Source organism: Gadus macrocephalus, chromosome 12 (assembly GCF_031168955.1).
Source record: "Gadus macrocephalus chromosome 12, ASM3116895v1".
NCBI classification, from domain to species: domain Eukaryota; kingdom Metazoa; phylum Chordata; class Actinopteri; order Gadiformes; family Gadidae; genus Gadus; species Gadus macrocephalus.
The window spans coordinates 19,669,892-19,693,368 of record NC_082393.1 but is presented as its reverse complement, the minus strand read 5'-3'; the positions used below and the strand labels follow the sequence as shown (position 1 = coordinate 19,693,368).

Sequence of the window (23,477 nt, the reverse complement as noted above, 5' to 3'; positions counted from 1 at the left end):
CTTTTTTTTTTGTTGCAATATCAACACACTAAAGAATTCCTTGATATGACAGGGCGAATGAGGACACAGCACTTTACTAAGGAGTAACAGACTGGATGCAAGCGCTTCATGGCACCATTGATGGGTTTGCTCAAAATAGCGAGGCAACACCTTTCCAACCAAATAAACAAACAGGCAAAAAGCAGACAAGACAAGCACACAATGCAGTTTGCTGTCATTTGAGGACTAAGCGGAAGCTCACGCTCCATTGGGGTGGCCCTTTGAGCTCATGTGTGCTTAGGCTACGGTGCTGATTGCAGCGGCGCTGCTCAAATCAACGGAGAACAGTTGGCAGGCGAACGCTTTGTTTACCTCTGTGACATATGCGCTATGCTCGACTTAGCCATGTAATTACCCGCTAAAAGCTCACTCTGAGGTTGAATCACATGCGGCCCGCGGCATAGGCTGGTAAGGTGTGGTGAGCGACGGCGTGACAAATGCACATCATGTATTAAATGTCAATTGACGTGCTGGATAATGATTGGCCGCAGTTGGGTTTCTAATGGAGGCATTGTCTGGCCTGTGATGATGTATGGCTACTTTTAAAACTGCCAATCCTGGAGCCCCCGCCACGGACACGCAATCATAAAGAAAGTAGTGATGGATTCAATAATTAATCAAATATTTGATTAATCTGGCATGACATAGAAAGTACAAAGACAGCATGCATTTACCATTTCACTGATATTGAATCGTATTATCGTACACTCGCTCACTAAGCCTCTTCCCTCTTCAACATTCACAGTCAGTGAACGAACAGCGAGTGAGTGACTAGTGGGTCAGGAGTCGAGTCGGAGAACGAATGAGACGAACAAGACGAACAAGAGAGAAGAATCAGTTTGGTTCGTTCTTGTTAAAGATTCGTTCATTCAAACTGATTTGGTCGCGAACGACCCGTCACTGAAAGAATGTAGCATCAAACTAAATAAATCATAAGTCCATTCTGAAATTCTTATGCACCAAAATATTTTTGGAGCACGACAAAGTTATCGTAGATGTTATCGTGGATCTTAATATAGACAATTCATTGCTACAAAACAAACAATCTCTTGCCCTTTGCTATTGATAAGCACGAAGGCGAGTGCAATCCATGCCTGCAATGCTTCCCGAAACAACATCTAGCCCTAGTGCTGGACATACATCTCAACTGTTGCTATGATTCCTTGGTCAATCTCAAGGATATCTAAGAGACTGTATTACCCAGGCTGCTTATCTAGATGTGAGAGAGAGAGAGAGAGAGAGAGAGAGAGAGAGAGAGAGAGAGAGAGAGAGAGAGAGAGAGAGAGAGAGAGAGAGAGAGAGAGAGAGAGAGAGAGAGAGAGAGAGAGAGAGAGAGAGAGAGAGAGACCTCCTCTAGGACATAGTGAATTATGCAGACTCAATGCGCACGGCAGACTGTAACAGGTTTGGAGAAAATCAAGCCTGAATCCCCTCCCTTCTTTTGAAGGCCTGTAGGAGATTTGTAGGGTGTAATGCAAGAAATTACCAACAAATCACCCAGCTCAAGCATTGAGACTACACCGATGTTTAATTTTGTTCTATGTCTCCAATATACATTGGTGAATTAATACGTCCCACAAATGAATTACATTTCACTGAGTTCCAATTTGGTTTTGATAGGCTTTTAGTAGCCGTTGGGCTGCATTTTTCCACTTGGTTTCTTAGTCTTGGAATGGAGATTTAGCTGCTGAGTAAATAAATATCTGGAATAAATAAGGTGTATCAGAAAAAGCATACAAACATCTAAATAACATTTTCCATCCGTCCCCAAGTCTGAACTTTGGCCGTGGAGCCCTGGTGGGTAAGAGGGTGTTGGGTTTCTCAGCACCCTCACTTCCGAGAGGAAATTAAAAGTTTAACTTTTCCCACACAGTGACATGAATACGTTGTTTTGTTCAGTGACGATGTTTATTTGCTGAGACTTTTCCGGTGCTCTGTGCGTGTAGCAGCATAAAGCGCTGGGCTGTTTTCTTGTGAATTATAATGCCCTTGGCTCTTACAAAAACCGCCGCCGGGGGAGAAGAGATCATCATGAAAAGATAAATAACGATGCATTCATTATCATAGTTGCCTTGGAGAAATAAATTACATTCTTCCTTAATAAAAAACAGATTTTCCATTAGTATGCTGGTCCATAGAAGGTAAACAGTAAGTCCATTTCTTTTTTATGAAGGCCTAATGTGGATATTTCTTTATTTAATATTCAGGGAACCAAACTGATTCCAGCTCTACACTGAAATGGAGATTCCAGGTAATACACTTCGAGTTATGGTTTTGTACCAATATCCATGTATAAGGACTTTATATTTAAAAGTTATTTCTAAGGAAATATATCAGAATATCAGAATATCAGCGCCTCTGCAATTCAATCGTAGTCCAGCTCGTACATGATACATGTATAGTTAAAAGTCCCACTGTTATACTCAGTATCAGCACTCAAGAAATTCCTCTTGTCCAATTAAATTACTTGGTCAAAACTAGCTGTTGTATAGCTTGATATAGTCTACAGCAGATACAGGGTCATCAATCAAATAAATCAGCTTCCATGGATTTTTAAAATCAAGATCAGGTTCTGATCCAGATCAACTGCATAGCAGGCTATATCAACGCAGATAGGCTATTATCACAAGTTATTCATACTCTGTTTAGTTGCGATGTTAGGGACAAATCAGGGACACTACGAAAGTGGTCTGATTACGACTAGCCAAACCAAACTACTATGAAGTTAATCCTCTACAGGGAAATGATGCCAGCTTTCTCCAATAAAAGGAACAATGCACTTTAGAGATTGTATTTAACCACATAGTCAAACAACACTCAATAAAGGTCAGGTCCATCCAAACCTTTTTTGTCTTCAAAAGGTTTTCACCAAGATACAACTTCTGTTTTCCCACAGTCTCCACTGAAATGTATTTGTGTTAACCAATAAGATGAATGCTTTATTTAAGTGCTCTTTCATGTGAATGTGGATATATGAAAGGAGGCTATTGGCTTCCTGCATGTGTAAACATTGTAAAGAATGGAGTAAGCGCTTGAATTTAAGAACATTCAGTATAAGCATAAAGTTTTAGGTACTTTGAAAATACTTTTGTAAATTCCCATACATTAAGAACAACCAACAAAATCTTACTATAGAAATACATTTCAGAAATGTATTTGATAGGCTTTCTTTAGGGTCCTAAATGTAACATGTATTGCTTGTTTGATCTTAGCGAGAAATACGGGTAATGGGGGAGTGACATACAAACGGTCATCAGAAGACTGTAACGGACAGTGTGTTGCAAGATGGTCGGGTTTAGCCATCTGGTTGTTATAAGCAAAACTTTGTCAACATCAACTAAAAAAATCTACATTTGAAGATCACGACATAGGCAAAATAACTAATGCAAAAATATAATCAAGAAATCCGAAGCATTTCATTAAAGGTCAATATTACTTGATTTACTGTTACTGGCTCTGTTATAGGGATTTTTTTTTTTTTTTATTTAGAATGAAAGATGTATGGATAAGGGTCCATATGCCTTCATAAGATCAGAAATAAAGAAAAGGTAGGAAAAACAACAATGCATAAGAATAATCATAATACTCATTCATAACATTCATGAATACACATGTAATTGTACTTAGAAAAAAACCAAATATAGCCTGTTTTTGCCATCAAGTACATATTCTGGTTTATAATAATACTAAAGCAAGAGTTCTGAATAATTATGAACCATAGGTGCATACTCGAGTGGTACGTAATTATTAAGGATTGCCTCATTCCAGATTCCCAAACTGCAGTGCATCTGCCCATACTGCTGTAACCCCACTGTTCAGGGAGGCGTCTTGCTTTCTAGCTGAACTCTATTCCTCACGTCGATGACTTATGGAGAAAGATAACAACTCCAGGAATGACGTGGCACCAAAAACAGGTGTGTTCAAATGTTTGGGAGATCAGTAGTGGGCCGTGGAGATGAACCCAGGCCCAAGGACACCAGAGGGTCACCGAAGAGACACACAGTATTCCTTTTTTTCTTTGGCGCATGGGCCAAAAAAACAAGTTTTCCCACGCTTCGGGTTCAACTCACTGCTGTCGCAGCCTTCTCGATTCTCCCGCGTCTTTCGTTCGTCACTCTTCTCCGTCTAAATTAAATAAATAATAGTTATGTTCATAACAGTGAGTGGAAAATGGTTACTGGCTCGACCCATGCACAGGAGGAAGGAGTTGATTTAAGTTTAAGAGGTGTTCCTTTTGTTTAGATAGCCTACTTCTAGATGGAAAACAATACAGCAACAAGCAGTTGTAGTAGAAGTAGTAGTATTAGTAGTAGTAGTAGTTATATCCTAATGACTTAATAATAGGCTACAATTAAACGCATAATAGTGATAATAAGCCTAAAGTAGGCAGAGTCATACAAATTACACAGACAAAAATTACATAGCCGTGTGCTGAGCGAAAACAATAAATATAATAGGCTCGATTTTGCACCTCTAACTTTGAATGCAGGGATATTTTTATTTATAACCAATTTGATCCCATAAAAAAATGTGTCAAAACAGCATAGTAATTTGTGTCGAAACAGCATCGAGGCAAGAAGAGCTCTTTTGAAAAGGCTTTTACTGCCTTCTGGTGTTCCGAGATGGAATTGTTACATATGCAGAAGATAAGGGGCTGCCTGTGGGCTGCAACCCTCCCGTGGTTAGAAACCTTACTGCAAGTGGTCCTACTCAGGCGACATCGATCGCTGCATTGTAAATAAATTATTATTATATTGATAAGTATATATTGTATATATTTTTTGCAGTTTTATATTGTACACATTTTTTTCTTGGTACACTGAATATTTGTCAAACAACATCACACTAACTGAAAGAGAAATTTAACAGAATACAATTATAGGTAGGTTGCAGTATTAGATAAAAAAATATTGCTATTTAACCTTTACGTGGGCAGGCATGGGTGCACACAGGAGTAACGTTTCACATTGATGTGGTAAAGAAGACACATCGACAATTCAATGGAGACCAAATCTTACCAAATATAGACTGTTTATTGTGTATGTTTATTTTGAAAAGCTTTAGGTTCAGGTAGGCCCACAGTAAATCCAATATTTCGTAAAACATCATGAAAGGAGGCCAGGCATTCAATAATATTGTTGCAGCTCCAGAACACATGGTAAAAGGTTCCATGGTCAGACTTGTATCTCCTACAGTCGAGTAATTGCGGTGTTTATTCCGTGGAGTCAAATGGGAGTGTAACAGTGCATGATTAATAATGAATGAACGAATTAATTAATTAAATTTTATGTTAGTTGAAGAACCAATTATTCTCTCAGCAATATCGGCCCAAACCTCTAACTAACTCAATGTCAAACGAACAAGTCCTTTTCCCAGAGGGTTTTTAAAGAGGTCAATTAGGAGCTCATTTTCACAGCAGCCTGTTCTTAAGCAGGGGACCGTTTTCCTTATGGAGAGAGTACAGAGCTGGGGTTATAACATTTAAAAGGGTTTTAAACCCTCTGATCTTATATTGGAATGGCTCAAGGGAGAAAGTCAGATAATTAGCATTTCCGGATAATTGGCCATATGGGCGAATGAGGCTGAGATGGGTGGGAGTACTTACCAACGTCGTAAACAGACTTATGTTATATGCAGGGGCGGAGTGGGGCACTAATAGCCACCGGGAGAATCCTCCCTGGTCCGGCCCTCCCCCCCCGGAACACTGTTTATTTATTTATTTTTTCAGCAATAAAAGAAAATTCGGTAAAAATGAATGATATAATTATAATTAAGAAAATAAAAATGTGTAAAATAGGCCACAGTTCTGCTCTGTGCGGAAGAGAATTGGCGCTCCGAGAATTGGCGCACTTCCTTACAAGACCTGTAACCATTGCAACGCCGGTAAACAAAAGCACTCCTGATGGCCGTAGTCATAGATATATATAGAACTATAGGAAGAGAGCCACTTGTAGCAGGTCCGACTGGGCTTTTCTCCTGAACAGTCCCAATGACTTCAGATGTCTGCGCAATGTTGACATACTTATATTAATGCCCTCCTCACTTTTAAGGAACATCCATATTTCCCAATGCCTCAACCCGAGCAGGAAATAAAGTACGATAGCGTCGGATAGCGTCATCTTTGCCGGCCAATGACTTCAGATGTCTGCGCAATGTTGACATACTTATATTATTGCCCTCCTCACTTTTAAGGAACATCAATATTTCCCATTGCCTCAACCCGAGCAGGAGATTAAATACGATAGCGTCGGATAGCGTCATCTTTGCCGGCCTGCAGCTAGCCAGCAACGTTATTTATGAATGAGAGGCGTGATCCTTTTCTCGTAAACGAGTTCCTTATGTCGTAAATATGATATCTTATCTCGTAATTACGAGATCCTTATCTCATAATTACGAGATCCGTATCTCGTAATTACGAGATCCGTATCTCGTAATTACGAGATCTTTTCTCGTAATTACGAGATCCTTATCTCGTAATTACGAGATATTATCTCGTAATTACGAGATCCTGAGTGTGCTAACGGCTACATTAGCTGTGAAACTTTTTTTTATTTGGTGAATGCTCAGCGCCACCGTACCAATTGATGGATTTGTAAAAAAAAGGTTTTGCCGACAGTTAAATTAGTCCTCCAAAAAATAGGAGGCGGAATATTACCAGAAAGTTGTGTCTTAATCCCTCCTCCCAAACGCATCACCCTTGCATCTCCTACAGTCAGGAGTAGTTGCGGTGTTTATTCTATGCTTAATTATTTAATTAATTAACTCAATTTCACCGATTATTCTATCACCAATATCCGTCCAAACCTCGAACATACTCCATGTCAAACATAAGTCCTTTTCCCAGATGGTTTTCAAAAAGGTCAATTAGGAGCTAATGTTTTCAAAGCCTGTTCTCGAACCAGGGGACTGTTTTCCTCATTGTGAAACCACAGGGTTTTAACAATACAAAAGGGTAATTTAAAGCTTACTACTCTATGGCGTCATCAAGTTTATATTGAGGTCATCCCATAACTACAAGAGGTTAGAAAATAGTTAGTGACTGCAATCTTCTCTTGAGTTGCAACGTGGCACAAGGAGACGCTACGGGCCGGGCAGTAGCGGGGGTAGCTGCCAATTAAGGTAAATATCTCTGCAACACAATGCATAGATGACTTACATGATGTCAACACTGTTCCCTGTTCATCAAAATCTTTCAATAATTGTGGTAAATTTTTTTATGTTTTAATCTAATAATCATATAAGGTGCAGAACAGAATAAACTCAATTATCAATTGTGGCCGCTTGTGCGGTGTCACGCTCTCTTTCCACCAGATGTCGCCTTTGTACCACATGCCATTGTCGCAGCGAATTTGAATTACATTTCATTCACTCTTATGTAAAAGGCTGTCCAACACAGGTCATGGTCAATCCCTTACATCTTCAACCACGTTGTTGATCTCCTTTAAATACACACATGCAAAATGTATTCAGTAGTTTAGATCCAACCCTGACATTACATTGTCTCAAAAATCGCATGGTATAAAGTTGGTAGTTAAATGTGCTCTGGATTCAGTTTGGTTGCGTAAAGTTCACACAAGCGTTATATTTGTTTCGTCTAAGATCATGTGCTTGTCATTGAAATAAACCAATTGTATAATTTATGAAATGTTCAGCAGCAGGAAAACCTGACCTGCACTGTGCGTATGTGTGAAGCCTTCTTCTAATAATTCATGCGTGAAGGTGATGCATTAATGCGTAAAGTAAGGCAAATTAGCAGGATTTTTTCACATTTACGGTGGTCGGATCTAGATAAGACAAGCAGACAGCCACAAAACAAACGAATCTCTTCATATAACAACTTCCTGGACAATCATTGCCAGGGGAATGGCCGGGTCTCCCTGTTTCTGTTCTTTCAGCATTGCATGTTCTTGACTGTTTATGTTGGTATTTTTGCTGTTCTGTTAAGCACTTTGTAATGTTTTATTTGAAAAGGTGCTATATGAATAAAGCATTAGTTACTTACTTAAAGCCGTTATTAAAGCATGTTATTGGAAAACCTTACATCTTGAAATGTGAATTAATGTAGGGCTATTTCTGCTTTGGCTGCACTTAATGTGCGTAGTGCCTGATTACAAAAAACAGCATTACAGATTGTTGCACTCGTCAGATTCATCAGATAAGGACTGGCCTGTGGGTTACCATGGCGAGGGAGGCTACATTATGGGATGTAAATATGCAACAGCATTGTGTACCAGCTGTTCCACACCTGACATTGGCTCCACTCTACACTAATGACATTTGAATACACAAGTGAGGGTTTTGTAGACTGCTATCCCTGGCTGGTGAAACGCAGTCTGCCACTGCCAGGAACACACAGCGTTTACAATATTCACTACTTGGAAGAGAACAGATGATATAATCAGCAATGATATATAGACGATCGTCGATATTGACATTACGTTTTTACAATGAATTGATTCGGATACCTAGGCCCCTTGATAGCTCCAAAAGCTATCAATGGCGGCAAGTGTACTATTTTATTATTTTTATATATTTTGCATCGCAAAGATGAGGCGTAGACAAATAGGAAACCACTGTGCCCGCTTAGGAAGCCACTATGCGGCTGGGGCGTTGAAGATGACCAGACAATGGTTTGAACAACAGGGTGACTGAAGTTTGCTGGGGGAATGAATTGCCTGTTATTAGGTGGTCCATGATTAACCCATTGGTGGGTTATCACAGGGTTATACAGCGAACACCCAGACAGAGGCAGACGGTGCACCAGCAGAGCAAATAATGGAATGAGGTGTTGTCTGCTCACATGTTCTCACTCTCCACGGGACTCGTGTGGTGTTGGATATGTGTGGGTTTTCAGAGGCGATTTTGAGTTGTTTCAATGGTAGGAGATCCTCAAGGCTGCAAATAAAAACGGCAAATTGTGGTCTGGACTTTAAAAGACAATTCAAAATAGTGGATTGGCGTATCTTACTTCCGTCATGTGACACATTTGTGAATAAAAAAGCTGCTTAGCACAAGTCTGATTGTAAAAAAAAGGGTTGAATTGAAACCTTTCACATTTGATGGTTATTTTATAGGTTAGTCTAAAGCAGAAGATGAGCTTGCGTTTTCATGCACAGCTACAATCAATATAACAATAGATCTACAGTCTACATCTAGAGTAAAGACTTAAAAGGGGAGCAAGGAATGACCCTGGAGGGACTCCACAAGTGTTGAGTGCACAAAAACACATGTCTTTGAGATGGAGATTCTTTTTATGAATGATGAGGTGACAAGTTTATTTCATGAAAAGGTGCAATAGCAGAGCATTGTCTTAAACAGACCGAATAATATAGCAAGGAGATACATTATATCCATTAGTAATTGGTTCGTTATTACCATTAAGATGGAACACTATAAAATGTATGGGCCGGGGATAATAATCGTACCGCTGAAACCATAAAACGTGAGTTTGCAGAGTTTAATTTCCTTGAGAAGCAAAATTATGTTCTAAAGGAAAGGACACAGACAATTACCGCTTCCACTATCCTATTGTGTGCATGCTATGCACCTTCTGTTCACTGGGGATTCTGGCTGTGATGTAGAAGCATGGCCCTGTGCCTGGAGGTCCAGCTTCATCCCAACTTTATTGCCATTTATTGCACAAGAATAATGGCTTGAGCAAACACACGGACAGAGCTTTATTGGCAGTAGACATCACATTGATGAAGTCACACCATTTTCTTCTGCTTCCCGTTTCCAGGAAAGTGTTCTCACCAGGAAGATGTGGTTGGCTCACGTAGTTTCCTAGGTGACGAGACAAACAGTTCTGTGTCACACCTGCTGACCACCTCACCCATTAATGAGCCAATGTATGTTTAGTTCTCACTATCTAAGTATATTGTGTCATTTGAGGAGGATTTTATTGCACTCTGATGTAATAGCCAGAGGCAATAAAGAATATTTATTTATTTAATATGTGAATCAGCATGATTTGTGATCATGGTGAAATGAGTATTACTCGTGTTCTATGACAGTTAATTGTTTGAGTGAAATCAAAGGAGGGAAGGCAATCTGCATGAACTTTTTATTTAATTCATCATTGTGTAAAAAAAATCAGAACAATAAATAAATAGGAAAGATTGCACATTGCTTTGTAAGAAAAGTAAATTAATTAACAATAAATTGACAGTTAAACAAATAAATACATTATTCACACTTTGCTCTCACAGTATAACACAAATTCAAAACGCAATCACATGTGCTTGCTTTTATGGCTTTTACCATTTCTCCCTTCTGATTGTCTGCCAGTACTATGGTCAAATTATGAGCAAAAATACTTTTAAACTCTGGGCAATTTCCACCGATGCTCCATCTTGGCAAAATAACCCCCTTTCTTTTCTGAAATTATCTCTGCCCCTAAATCTCAGACTCAAGGCCTGTGCTCCACCACATCGCCATCTCTCCCACTGCTGTCCCGCCACCACCCCTGTCTGCCCATGGCATTCTGTCAGAGCGATCCGCAGCCCGGCTTCTCGGCCCTCTCTGCTGCTCTTTTTGTCATCTTTTCTGTAAGGCGACCTTGCACAAACTAAACTCCCTATAGTCAGGACATGCATCTCGTTCACACATTCTCTGGGTGGACAGGACATCTTCTCTTGTCCCCGTCTTCGTACGCCATCTCCCTGTAAGTTTGTGAGCGTAGGAATCGGGGGTAGCAGTCTTTGGCCATCAACATGTAGATCCTGTGCTGGGCCATGTCGAAGCAAGCGGGCGAGGGGGACTCCATGTTGGATTTTGTGATGTCCCGGGTCTCGTGGTCGATATTGATCTGCGAAGGAAAGAATGAGGGGACCGGTTAACCTCTGTCGGGTTTCTATTTCATTCTCTAAATCTATCTAAGTGCAAAGGGGAGAATTGGTGCATTGGGATATCGTGCACATTGGGGGACGTGAAGAGCGCACTCACTTCTCGTGGCGCGTCGCTGCCGATGAACTCATCGTAAATCTTCTGGGCTTTGTCTGCGAGCTTGGCAGCTGACTTGGTGCTCCTGTATTCCTCGCAGGCGAAGTAGAATGCAATGTTCTCCTCGCTGAACTCAGACACGAGGAATGCTGTGAAGGCACACATGCCATCTGCAGAGGAGAGAAGGAGAGGGAGGAGGAGAACAAAGGGTTAAGCATTGCAGATCATTCATCACGCAGAGTATTAAATAAAGATTGTACTTGATTATATTAGTGCATCCATATAATTGTGTCTGTAGGGGTGTGTGTGTGTATGCGTGTGTGTGTGTGTGTGTGTGTGGGGGGGGGGGGGGGGGGGGGGAGATTGGGTGCGTACATCTTAAATGAATAAACTTGTATTTGCAGGCATGCAATGATCTTCAATTTGACTTACATTTACTTGACAGGAGCTTTTCAAATGAATGCTTCCACTTGAGGCATTCTTCTGTGGTGGGTCTGATGAAAGAAAAACATAAATAATGACTATGTATAATAGGACATTTTCAATTAAAGGTAATGATCCAGGGTAGCAACAATCCTAGTACTTAAAGTTATTGAGGCTTACCGATTTTTCCCTATTTTGCAGCATGTCAGTTTCCAATCTGGTTTTTGCAGAATGTTCCCCAGCCTTGCTTTCAGTCCCTTGGCCCTGGAGAAGAAGACAAGAAAAAGAAACATGTTAGAGAAATGTTTCAGTATGCATGCATTGCAGGTTTAACTTTCTACTTATGACTTGAGAGTCCTTTGCAGCACAAGTTAGATTTAAGATGCATCAGCCAAAGTTACAATTATTCATCTCTTCTTGATATTCCCTGCAGTTAAGTAAAATCAACCCCAATGCACCATTGATGAATCACAGCGATGAAATCCTTCCACGATAAACACGGTCATTCTATCATTTCATGTACCTTTCCAGGCAGGAGTTTGGAAGTGATGATAATCCTTTGCACATATCGGCAGCGGAGGACTCCAGCTGGTCAGTAGGGTGGAGGTTAAGGTGCACAGAAAGTAGTTCCAGGACAGGCGAGTGAGCGCTTGGTATAGCCAGAGCAGCGGTGTGTCTGCAATGAGGCGGAGCAGAGCTTTATATAGACCCTGCTGCCGACGCGTCATCCTCACACAGCCAAACAGAGCTTCACAGGGAGGGAGTGAGAGACGGAGCAGAGAGAGAGATAAGAGGGATGGGGGGCAGAGAGAGCGAGACAGAGACAGAGAGTGAGAGGGATAAGAGGGATGGGGGGGAGAGAGAGAGAGAGAGAGAGAGAGAGAGAGAGAGAGAGAGAGAGAGAGAGAGAGAGAGAGAGAGAGAGAGAGATAAGATGAATGGGGAGAGAGAGAGAGAGAGAGAGAGAGAGAGAGAGAGAGAGAGAGAGAGATAAGATGAATGGGGAGAGAGAGAGAGAGAGAGAGAGAGAGAGAGAGAGAGAGAGAGAGAGAGAGAGAGAGAGTGGGCAAGGACAGGGCTGTGGAATTACTGTGTAAATGACTTCCACATTCTGTATTCCCTTCAAGTGTCCTTGAATCTTGACCAAAACAAATCTTTTAGTCTGTCCGTTTTTTTTTCCAATAAAAAAACCCATTTAGTACAGAAAACGTGAAGTGGACAAACACTGGTATTGTTGATTTTAACAGCCACAGTAAGGAAGTGCATGTGCACTTGTGAATAATGCTCACGTGCCATTGAAAGCACAACAGCATCCGGGGCGTTATTAGATATATTAATGAAGCCACTTTCCTCTGAAAGGCTGTTATGGACACACACGCAAACGCGCGCACACACACACACACACACACACACACACACACACACGCACACGCACACACACACACACACACACACACACACACACACACGCACACACACACACACACACACACACACACACACACACACACACACACACACACACACACACACACACAGCAATGCCCTGTGGCACATTGATGAATTAAATGATGGATAGTAGCTTCTGTCTAGGAACACTTAGGTTCTACCAAGAGACCCCCTCCGGCTATTTCTCTCATTGCTTTCCCTTGTGAGTGTGAAATGGGGACATGGGCTAGCACTTTCAAAATCAACAACATTAGCAACACACTTGCAGCCATTAGCAACAAAACATCCGTCAGGCACAACATTCTACGAGTTATAGAACAAATAAGAAGAACATTTGAAGCACATTTGTGAAAACACATTTCACTGAAATCTATAGAATCTTTCCAAAATAGATTCGGGACATTTAAGCCTACACCAGTTCCAAGAATAAGCCATAGCCAGTAAGCTCCAAACAAAATGGAATTAGTTGCAAGGAACTGGAGTAACCATCTCCCTGCACAGTAATGTTGATCACAAAAAATAACCTCATTAACATAGTATTTAACTCCAAACGTGACCTTTACTGCTACAAAACAAAGCTGAATGTTTATTTTGTTTATTTTGTTTGTGTTGATATGGATCCTCCTGGGTCTGAAATAAAGAATTATATATAATAGAGAGCACTCTTTTTTGCTTTCTTTCTTCCATGATGAATAAATGAATGAATTAATAAATTGATAAAAATAAGAAAAGCCAACGTATGATATGGAGGTCTGCCAATTCTATAGAAGCCCTATGATAGAAGCTTTGATTCTGCAGACCATGGGAATCATGCCATACTCATGATTGAACTTATATCTGTAAATGATGTATACAAAAATAAAATAACATCTAAAGATACTTAAGTGTTACTTTTCAACATTAAGAAACAACAGAATATATATTTCTTATGAATATAAAGTAAATTTTGTAAATTGACTCTCCGTTCATATTTTATTACTAAAAGGCCTTTTTAACTTTGCCTTTATATTTCTATTTTTACCAGAAAGATACATGAACTGATACCAGAAGGAAAGGATAAGGGTATGAGACCCAAGTTCTGTCTGGGTTAGAGTCCTAGAATCTGGGTTGGAGTCCCAGAGAAAGGACAAAGTTCCTTTAGGTCGGGTTAGAGTCCCATAGAAATGACAAAGTTCCTTTAGGTCGGGTTGGAGTCACAGAGAAAGGACCAAATACCTTTAGGTCGGGTTGGAGTCCCAGAGAAAGGACCATATTCCTTTAGGTCGGGTTGGAGTCCTGACGTGGGTACCAGACTCCAGAGAGACTGTTGATCTGATCTTAAACACATTGCACTTTCTAAAATCGTGATCTATTTTACTCATTTTTTGCATATGTTTTCTTTTACTTATCTATTATTTTTAATTTTTTTTATCGTATGACAATGTTTATATGTGAAGCACTTTGAGTCTGCCTTGTGTATGAAAAGTGCTATATAAATAAAGTTGCCTTGCCTAGCCTTGCCTTGCCTAAGGGGCATATTTTGAACAGGACTGTGTTTTGGTCGGATGATAGGGAAGACAAATGTGTGGCTGGATGTTCAGGCAGGCAGGAAGTTTAGCGGGGATGGGGAGACCATAGTCTTACTACTGAAGCCAACTCTTACATACATTGCAGTATGTAGTATCAGAGTAACAAATCTTCTTTGCAGAGTCTATTATGAGAAGGCACTAGGGGTGTAACGGTACACAACAGTCACGGTTCGGTAGTACCTCGGTTTTGAAGTCACGGTACGGTACAGGACGGTTCGGTTCATAGTTATGGTGAAAAAACGGATTGCTTGACAGAACTAACATAAGTTTAATTAGTAACGAATTAAACAACAGTTTTAGCTGTCAGTATGAAACATACAAATAAAATGATGCAATTCTCCAATAACCTTAACATAAAATTAATGAAAAATCCAGTTTTAATGCTCAGTCTAGGCTCTTTAAGCTGGTATGTAAACAAAGAGTTTGTAACATATTCCTGCAGCTCTCTAAAGCTCTGAAGTTCTCATAAATATAATCAATCATTAAATAAAAGTGCAACTGCAGCCTTAACTTAAATTACATCTTATGTATTTTATAATCTATTGGTGTTTTCATTGCCTCTCGTAGGTCAGAGGCAATGAAAACACCAATAGACCTGGTGATGGCATTTGCCCGTTCTGAATTCCCAGACAGGTGTAGGGGTTGATTAAATAGTGTAGGGAGCTGGGTTTGAACGATTTGAACAACTTTTTTTCATTTTGCAGCGGTGACAGTAACACCTGGATGGTGCCGTCACGTTAAAATTGTACCGGGGGCGAAAATTTGTGCAAGTTCGATGTGTTTCCATTTGCATAGACGATCGCTGTTGAACAATGTCTGCACACAGCTTTCGACTTGTCCACTCGTCTTTCCCCATTGTGATAATTAACCTGGAATCCAAAGTTCTCCCACACTTGGGATTTAAATGACAGGGGGGCATCTTCAAGCTCCGGTTTTCTGTTGTCGCTCGCCATGCAGTTCGCTCTCAGTTCGTTAGTAGACATCAATCCACACACAGTCGCGATCGCGCTCTGCTACTGCTACTACGAGTTCGCGCACGTGCGAGCCGAGCCTAATGAGGCTAAACGGTCCGGGGGGAACTCCGACTTCAAGTTTTAAGTTCCGCACCGCAAAACAAGCCTTTACATTCGCCATATTAACGCTATGTACGCCACATTTACGGACCGCGGTACACCTCTGTAACCGCACCGAAGTGCCTGTACCGTGACGGTTCGGTTCAAATACGTGTACCGTTACACCCCTAGAAGGCACCCATCATGGAGATACGATGGAAATGAAATAACACAGAAATGATGAGCAGCGGTGTACCGACGGCCTTGAATGGTGCCGCCACGTCCTCTTCTCCCATAGATATTATCAGCCCTCACTTAATCTCAAGCCCCTGGCGGTACACTCTTTGGTTCATCCACCCCAGCACTTTTACTGGATGGGATCAATGCTTCTTCACACTTGGCATCGTTTCAATGGCTTGTTGGATTGGGTCCTGCAGAGCCCTGCCTTTCTTCTTCCCCCCACGTCTTTGCACTGTATACCATGAACCAACACGTGGTCAACTTATTTATGAAAGATAAATAAGACAGTTCTGTTCAGGAGATTTTAATTCATGTTAAATAATTTTAGGAAGCATGTGAACATCTCCTTAAAGCTAATTAAAGTTTCAAATTTAATGACAAAAAACATAAAATTACAATGTTAGAATGGAAACCAATCCTTACAACTTTGAAACAACAGTGGAAGTTGCCTTCACCTGTATAAGGAGAGGTTTATAAAGTATAAAGGGGATCATACGATGAAATGGCATTTCTATCTCACTGCTGTGGATTTACCTCAGTTGGCTGAGTTTATGTAGAGTTCTCTCTGTATTTGATGTTACCCTACCCTACCATACCATACCATTACCATACCTTATCCTTAATTTTCCACACCTTACCATTTTTAATACTTTCCCTTTAACCTAGCCAACCATATCCCTGTCTCGTTAAACGTAAATAGTGATCGTCCTGTTTTGATCAGTATATGCCAATGTTGTTATCAATAAAAAAACATTTGCACAAGGCAAGCCGCTGCACTTCTCCATGTTGATAAGAGCATTAAAATGAGAAAGATTAATGGGACAAAGAAATCAAGGGATATTTAGCATAGAAAAAACATTTGCGATTAATCGTGATTGCTCGCGATTAGCCGTGAGTTAACTATGGCATTAATGTGATTAATCGCGATTAAATATTTTAATCGCTTGACAGCACTAATATATATATATTAGAGCTGTCAGTTAAACGCGTTATTAACGGCGTTAACGCAAACCAATTTTAACGGCGTTAATTTTTTTAGCGCGCGATTAACGCACATTATAATTAAAAAATATATATATTATTATTATTATTTTTATTTATTTTTCGGGCTCAAAACAAAGAAGCAATAGCCTGACTGCTATGTTCAAGGCATATCTTTGTATGTTCATCGTTAAATTGCATTATAGGTTTTTTTTTTGTACCGTCCTGTTTTGATCAGTATATGCCAATGTCGTTATCAATAAAAAAACATTTGCACAAGGCAAGCCGATGCACTTCTCCATGTTGATAAGAGCATTAAAATGAGAAAAATTTATGGGACAAAGAATTCAAGGGATATTTAGCATAGAAAAAAAAATACGATTAATCGTGAGTTAACTATGGCATTAATGCGATTAATCGTGATTAAATATTTTAATCGCTTGACAGCCCTAATATATATATATATATCCCCTTGATGGTTTCAGGACCCTGGCCAGTTCTTGACAATCATCCTAGGCTTGATTAGTTTTACCTCATTTAACCCAGGTTACTCAGAGTCACCTCTATGTACCTAAGGCTATCCATCACACTTTTTTCTACGAATGGTTCATACACATTGTGATTGACTTTGTTGGTCAGGCGTCAACTGTTCAAAGTTCTACCGTTGGCGCCATTTTCCAAATGGGGAATGTAAATCACACACAGTGGCGTCAATGGTCGAGCTTTTCAGCATTTTTCACAAAAATCGTATGAAGCAGTACTCTCTTGAGTGCGTGACCGTAGAGAAACTGGAGGGCATGACCGTTCCCCTTAACTTACTTTATTTTACCATACCATACTTTACCAAACCTATCCTACCCCTAACCTCACCATACCCTGTCAGTCCTCTCATCTCCTCTTTTGATCTTCTTTTCAGTTGCCTAGCATTACTTGATTTCCCTTCACCTTAACTGGTCTAGGCAAGTTAAGATGACGTCATGTCAGGTATCGTATTTTCAACTCAAAATAACCCAACAAGTACCCCCTTCAGGGAGAGAGAGAGAGAGAGTAATTTATAGCCGTATCCAGCTGTGAAAAAGGCAGGATCCAGCCCATAATGACCTGAGGGATAGGGTTGCAGGAGATTTCGCACTCGGGCCACAGCTGTGAACAGGAACTGGGGAAGATGAAAGTTGTCTTCCACTTCAGTCTCGGATGTTATTTGGCCGCTTTGGAGAGATTAGGGGTGTTGGCAACACAAGGAATATAATGGACAAAATAATGAGTCGTGGATATGTGACTTTTCGTAGATTGCTCTTGTTGTTGCCTGGTATTGCCAAGGTTGGCACAAAAGGACATCTGAGTGGGGATCAAAGGTAGTTATTTCAGGAAGTACATTCAGGCTTTGTGGTTTACCTCAAATACTACCTGGATTATAAACAGGATTATGAGGTGAAGAAGCGCCAATATTTGCATAAATTCTATGTCAAGAGAAAATGGAAGAAAACAGCAGATTTATTTTTTTCAGATCTTGGTTAGAGAAAGGATGGGCAGATGCTTTTCCTCTAAACAGCTTCAGCAAAGCCCTTCTGAAAGCGCCCCTGCAGGACAAGAGAGATAGTGTGTCTTCATACACATCCAGTAGAAGAGGAAGAATGTCTTCATACAGATCAGATAGATGTCAATGTGTGTTTTCATATAGATCCAACAGTAAATGAGACACAATTGTATTATTTTTCTTTTCTTTTGAGCTTTTCACAGAGTGGCCATTTTTGGGAAATTGAGAGGGAAACTTTTTTGAATGTTTTGAGAAGGCCTGTAATCATAATCAGAAAACATTCTAAACGTTATCTGGGGCAGGGGATGTAGAATGGAGAACAAAAAAGTTGTCCTGATTTCCAAAGATTCTCACACTTTTCTGCACCCAACCAATCAATATGCAATATGGCCGCTATGTTAAAAGAGGAAGATGGACTCATGGTTCAAAATAATAAATTCTTCCTGTCACCAAAAATATCGGAATATCTTTGTCAAAATAATTATGGAAAGAGTTTTCTTTTTATTTGGTACTCCAATTTGAATGTGTGTATATCAGGAATGGGCAACTTTCATGATAAAGAGGGCCACATTTTTCATCATAACCATCGGAGGGCTACATGACTGCACACTTCAACTAAACGTGAGCTGAGAGAAGCTACACAATTTTGAATTTGGTAGATATGATTTCCTGTATTCTGGTGCATTTTGGGGATGGCCACTACCTAAAAAATCATCCAGAATCATAACCTATGTACGGTATGTTAATTGAACCAACATACATTCATTTCATGTTTTCCATGCTCAAACAGCCACATGAATGGTCAGTATTTTTATCAGTGCAAAGGGCTCACATACATCATCATTCAATGAAGTCAAAAAACTGAAAAACAGTGGCCCAACATTAAGTGCAACAACTCAATGAACTCAAACCCAACAAGCAGTTGTAGTAGTTGTAGTGGCGACTTAAGTGGATATCTTTAGAATAGAATAGACTTTATTTGTCATTGTGCATTGGATACACAACGAAATTTGTTTGTGCAACCACTAACAAAAGTGCAGTTGTGCTGGGTGGAGGGTAGGAGTGTAGTGTGATTATTAAGTTCTGTGATGGCCCTGGGGATGAAACTGTTCTGCAGTCTGGAGGTGCGGGCTGTAGTGGCCCGGTAGCGCCTGCCAGAGGGTAGCAGGGTGAAGAGATGGTTTGCGGGGTGAGTCTCATCCTTTAAAATGCCACATGCTCGACGGAGGCAGCGCGTCCTAAAGATGTCATCCAGGGGAGGCAGTGGAAGTCCAACTATTCTCTCAGCAGACCTTATGACCCGACTGAGGGATTTCCTGTCCTTTTCTGTGCAGTTGACGTACCATGCAGTGATACAGTAAGTGATCACACTTTCAATGCAGCAGTGGTAAAAAGTCTTAAGCAGCTCGGGAGACAGGTTGTTTTTCCTCAATATTCTCAAGAAGTAGAGCCGCTGTTGTGCTTTCCTTACTGTGGCAGTTGTGTTCATCACCCATTTCAGGTCCTCTGAGAGCATAATCCCCAGGAATTTAAAGCAGGAGGTCCTCTCTACTTCCTCACCATTGATGATGAGGGGTTGAGGGTTCGCCTTTTGCCGCCTGAAGTCGACTATGATTTCTTTTGTCTTTCTGACATTCAGGGTCAGGTTGTTTTTTTGACACCATTCTGTCAGTCTGTCAACTTCGTCTCTGTAGGCACTTTCATTTTCATGGGTGATTTGTCCTACCACAGTGGTGTCATCTGCAAATTTGATCACAGTATTTGAAGGATGGGTGTTGGTGCAGTCATATGTGTATACGGAGTACAGCAGGGGACTCAATACACAGCCTTGTGGAGCTCCAGTGCTGAGGGACAGGCTCGAGGATTGGTGAGGACCCAGTCTCACTGTCTGCGGGCGATCTGTTTAATGACTGATATCGCTTCTAAGCAAACTAGACGCATGGGTTTGCCTTCGAATTCTATGAATTCTTCTCATCTTTCTTGACTCAATCAATTATTATTATTATTATTTTGTTTTTTTATTATTATTTTTTTTTAAATTATGTGCGGGCCTGACTGAGTGAGGATGCGGGCCGCACTGAGTGAGGTTGCGGGCCGCATGCGGCCCGCGGGCCGCCAGTTGCCCATCCCTGGTGTATATGGATTGACATGTATTTTTTATTACATTTCAGTGTGTGTGTGCATTAGGTGTGTTCCAAGGTATTTGTTTGCATTAAAAACAATGTAATCGGCCGCACCATCCTAATAATGGATAGAGCTTAAAGCTGTAAACTGCAAAAGCTGTGTGTGTGTGTGTGCGTGCATCTGTATACATGTGTGTTCCATCGTTGATTGGTTGCATGTCCACGTGGATTATCCAGGAAGAGAAAAGGGAAAGTACAGGAACAAAGCAAACAAAACACCAAAAACCCGGGTCAATGTCATCGAAAACGTGTCTTGAGTACTTCCTGTCACAAGTCCCCCCACTCTGTTTATTCGTTTATTTCTGAAGGTTCTTCTAAACACTGAGTCAGTGACTCATCGGCATCAGAGGAAATGACCTCGCTCGAAAAGCACATCCGAGTAAATTAGTTCAAACATTAGAATTCAAAGGTCGGGGCCTCCTCTCTTCGTTTTTAAATTTTATAAATTCGAACCTTGTGCCACAAGAAATTCAACATTTCGTGCTGCAGGCCATGTTTTGTTGCTTTCAAAGATACCTCAAATAACGGGTTATCTGTAGGATGAAGCATACTGTACATTGCACAATGATTTTAATTATTTATTTTTTGTTATTTATTATATGTTATATTCTTTTATACATATTGTTATATATATATTCATTACTTATATATATTTAAGTAATTCATACACATACATTTTCTGTGTGTCTGTGTGTGTGTGTGCATGCACGCGTGTGTGTAGATGCACCATTCCCAGAATATCTGAAAATCATCTGCATGTACAATAAAGCACCGCGTGTTTAACGCTGAAAGGAAAAGCCGGTGGCTCTCAAAACAAACTGTACTGACGTGGCCCCGGTGACTGTAGGCGTCCACAACCTGTCAAAGGGTAATATAAAATGACGTACGGTAAATCTGCTCTGCTGTGACTCTGCTCTGCTGTGACTCTGCTGTGAAGGGTTGGCCTTCATTGACAAGGGAGGTCAGGAAATTGTGTCTCTCTTGGAAAAAAGTCAATTCTCCCCAATGAGTCTTACCTGGATAAATAAAGGTAAACAATATTGAATAGGGAAGGGGTAGGGGTTTACCTTGAATGTGGATCGTGACAAAAATAATCCACATATCATGGTTTATTTGCTCATGTGCTTAAACACATCGAACTTCCTAATCTCCCTCATCACGGCTCTCACCAAAACAGTGTTGAATGGAGCGTTGCAATGAACAAGGCGATTAGAGTCGCTGTAACGCGCTTTATTAACCTCTGTTTGCCCAAAGCCCTAACTCCTCCACGTGCCTGTTCAAGGTGAGTCAATGATTAACCGGCAATCTGAATGGCTTTTGTTTATCGCGTTGGTCCGAGCGGAAGGTATTGCGAAAGGGCCCAGACTCAATAACAACAGGTCTGATATCCGACACTGTGCCTCACACAGACACCGTGCTCGACGCTTCGTGTCCCTTCGCAGCCTTGGAGAGCATTACAAACAGGGATGTTAGGGCTGTCAACAGCTAACTGATGTTGTTCCTCTATGTTTACCTCTGAGTTGTGTGTGTGTGTGTGTGTGTGTGTGTGTGTGTGTGTGTGTGTGTGTGTGTGTGTGTGTGTGTGTGTGTGTGTGTGTGTGTGTGTGTGTGTGTGTGTGTGTGTTTTCAAGGGATGCAGTGATTTATCGGCCGTTCTTCAGTATTGGGTTATATATTTGATTTGTTAACTGCCATCGGCCAATTGATAAATAATATGACATGCATCCATGGCATGTTGTGTTTCGCTGTTTGTGTTTTGAAACAGTTATTTTTCAGAAATGAATCACCGTCATGTGTTAAAAGGGTAATATTGAAGGATGCAACATAAATTTACATAATGAAATTTGGGCTCATTCAAAGCTTGTGTGATTAAGGGCTGAAAGACTTAAAAACAGTAGTTAGTTTTTTAAATGAGGATGTTTTTGTTGCCCTGCCAAGAAGGGGGTATAAATACAACCTTAACCAAAATAAGCAATCATACCCCAAACATAGACGCATTTGCTATCCGCAAAATTTTACATCTAATCATTGCTATCTGTCCAGAATTTCACAATCGATGCATCCCTTGAATGTCTGTGTGTGTCCGTGTGTCTGTGTGTATGTGTGAAGGGACGACTTTGGCATTCAGAGAAGGAGAGGGACAGAGAGTGGAGATTGACGGAGAGAAAGATAAGAAGCAAATTATGTTTTGCGAATACATTGCATGCATACCCAATTTGAATATGACTATACTCTTTTTATATTGCATAACATAACATTGTCATTATTAGTGTTGCTCCTAGTTTGTCCGGAATATGTGCAAAATGACTAAGCCATAGAGCCGTGCCTGATGTTTGGGTCAGCTGAATCTTGGGTCAGTCGAATTGGTCACACTTATGAAAAATGCTTCTCCATGTAACAGTTAGATAGACAAATATGGGGTTGAATAGCCATTGGGGATGGCAGTCATTTGAAAATATAAACCCTAACCTTGTCCTTCAAAAAATATTGATACGTATGAAAACATCTCTGCGTGTGTCTTTTAGGGACATGCTGTGGTATCGATACACAAGTAACAATGACAGATTGAGTCCAGCTGAAACTTATACTACACTGTACAGAGAAGCCGTGTCCAACACAAAAGCCTTATGTAACCGATTATTTGTATGTGGTTGTGGTAACCTGCAACCCCGGCAAACACAGAAGATAGAGACCTGCATTCTACACAAAATAATAATTCACAATGCATAGACATTGTATCTGTCTCCCTTTAATGCAGTCGATGATAGAGCAACATTGTATAACACATATGGTACCCAATTGCCACAGAGCATCCTTTTTTAGGTTTGACCTCAACGACATCTTCATCCATGGGGGACTCTTGCTATCTTTTGGCCCAGATAAGCATCTGATGTGTCTGCCAGACACAAGGCCCAAAGTACATAGATGTGCAGTGTTGGTGATGCCAGCCCACGGATGCCCTAGATACTGGAAGAGCACAGCCCCTCCCTTCCTTCTTATGACGACAGGCCGATATTTTTAGACTGCAGACTGGAATAATAAATTAATACATATTTATATATAT

The 23,477-nt window shown here is 40.6% G+C and overlaps 1 protein-coding gene across 1 annotated transcript in view; it reads right to left on the bottom strand.

The window, feature by feature from the left end:
- Positions 1-10,088: 10,088 nt before the first annotated feature.
- Positions 10,089-23,477, bottom strand: part of rgs16 (regulator of G protein signaling 16) — a 31,150-nt gene continuing 17,761 nt past the window's right edge. The window contains exons 2-6 of the mRNA XM_060066430.1: positions 11,927-12,079; positions 11,584-11,667; positions 11,413-11,474; positions 10,984-11,150; positions 10,089-10,846 (exon numbers count right to left, since the gene is read on the bottom strand). Coding sequence (XP_059922413.1) covers positions 10,640-10,846; positions 10,984-11,150; positions 11,413-11,474; positions 11,584-11,667; positions 11,927-11,970 — 564 coding nt within the window. The 5' untranslated portion in view covers positions 11,971-12,079 and the 3' untranslated portion in view covers positions 10,089-10,639. The remainder of the gene's footprint in view (positions 10,847-10,983; positions 11,151-11,412; positions 11,475-11,583; positions 11,668-11,926; positions 12,080-23,477) is intronic.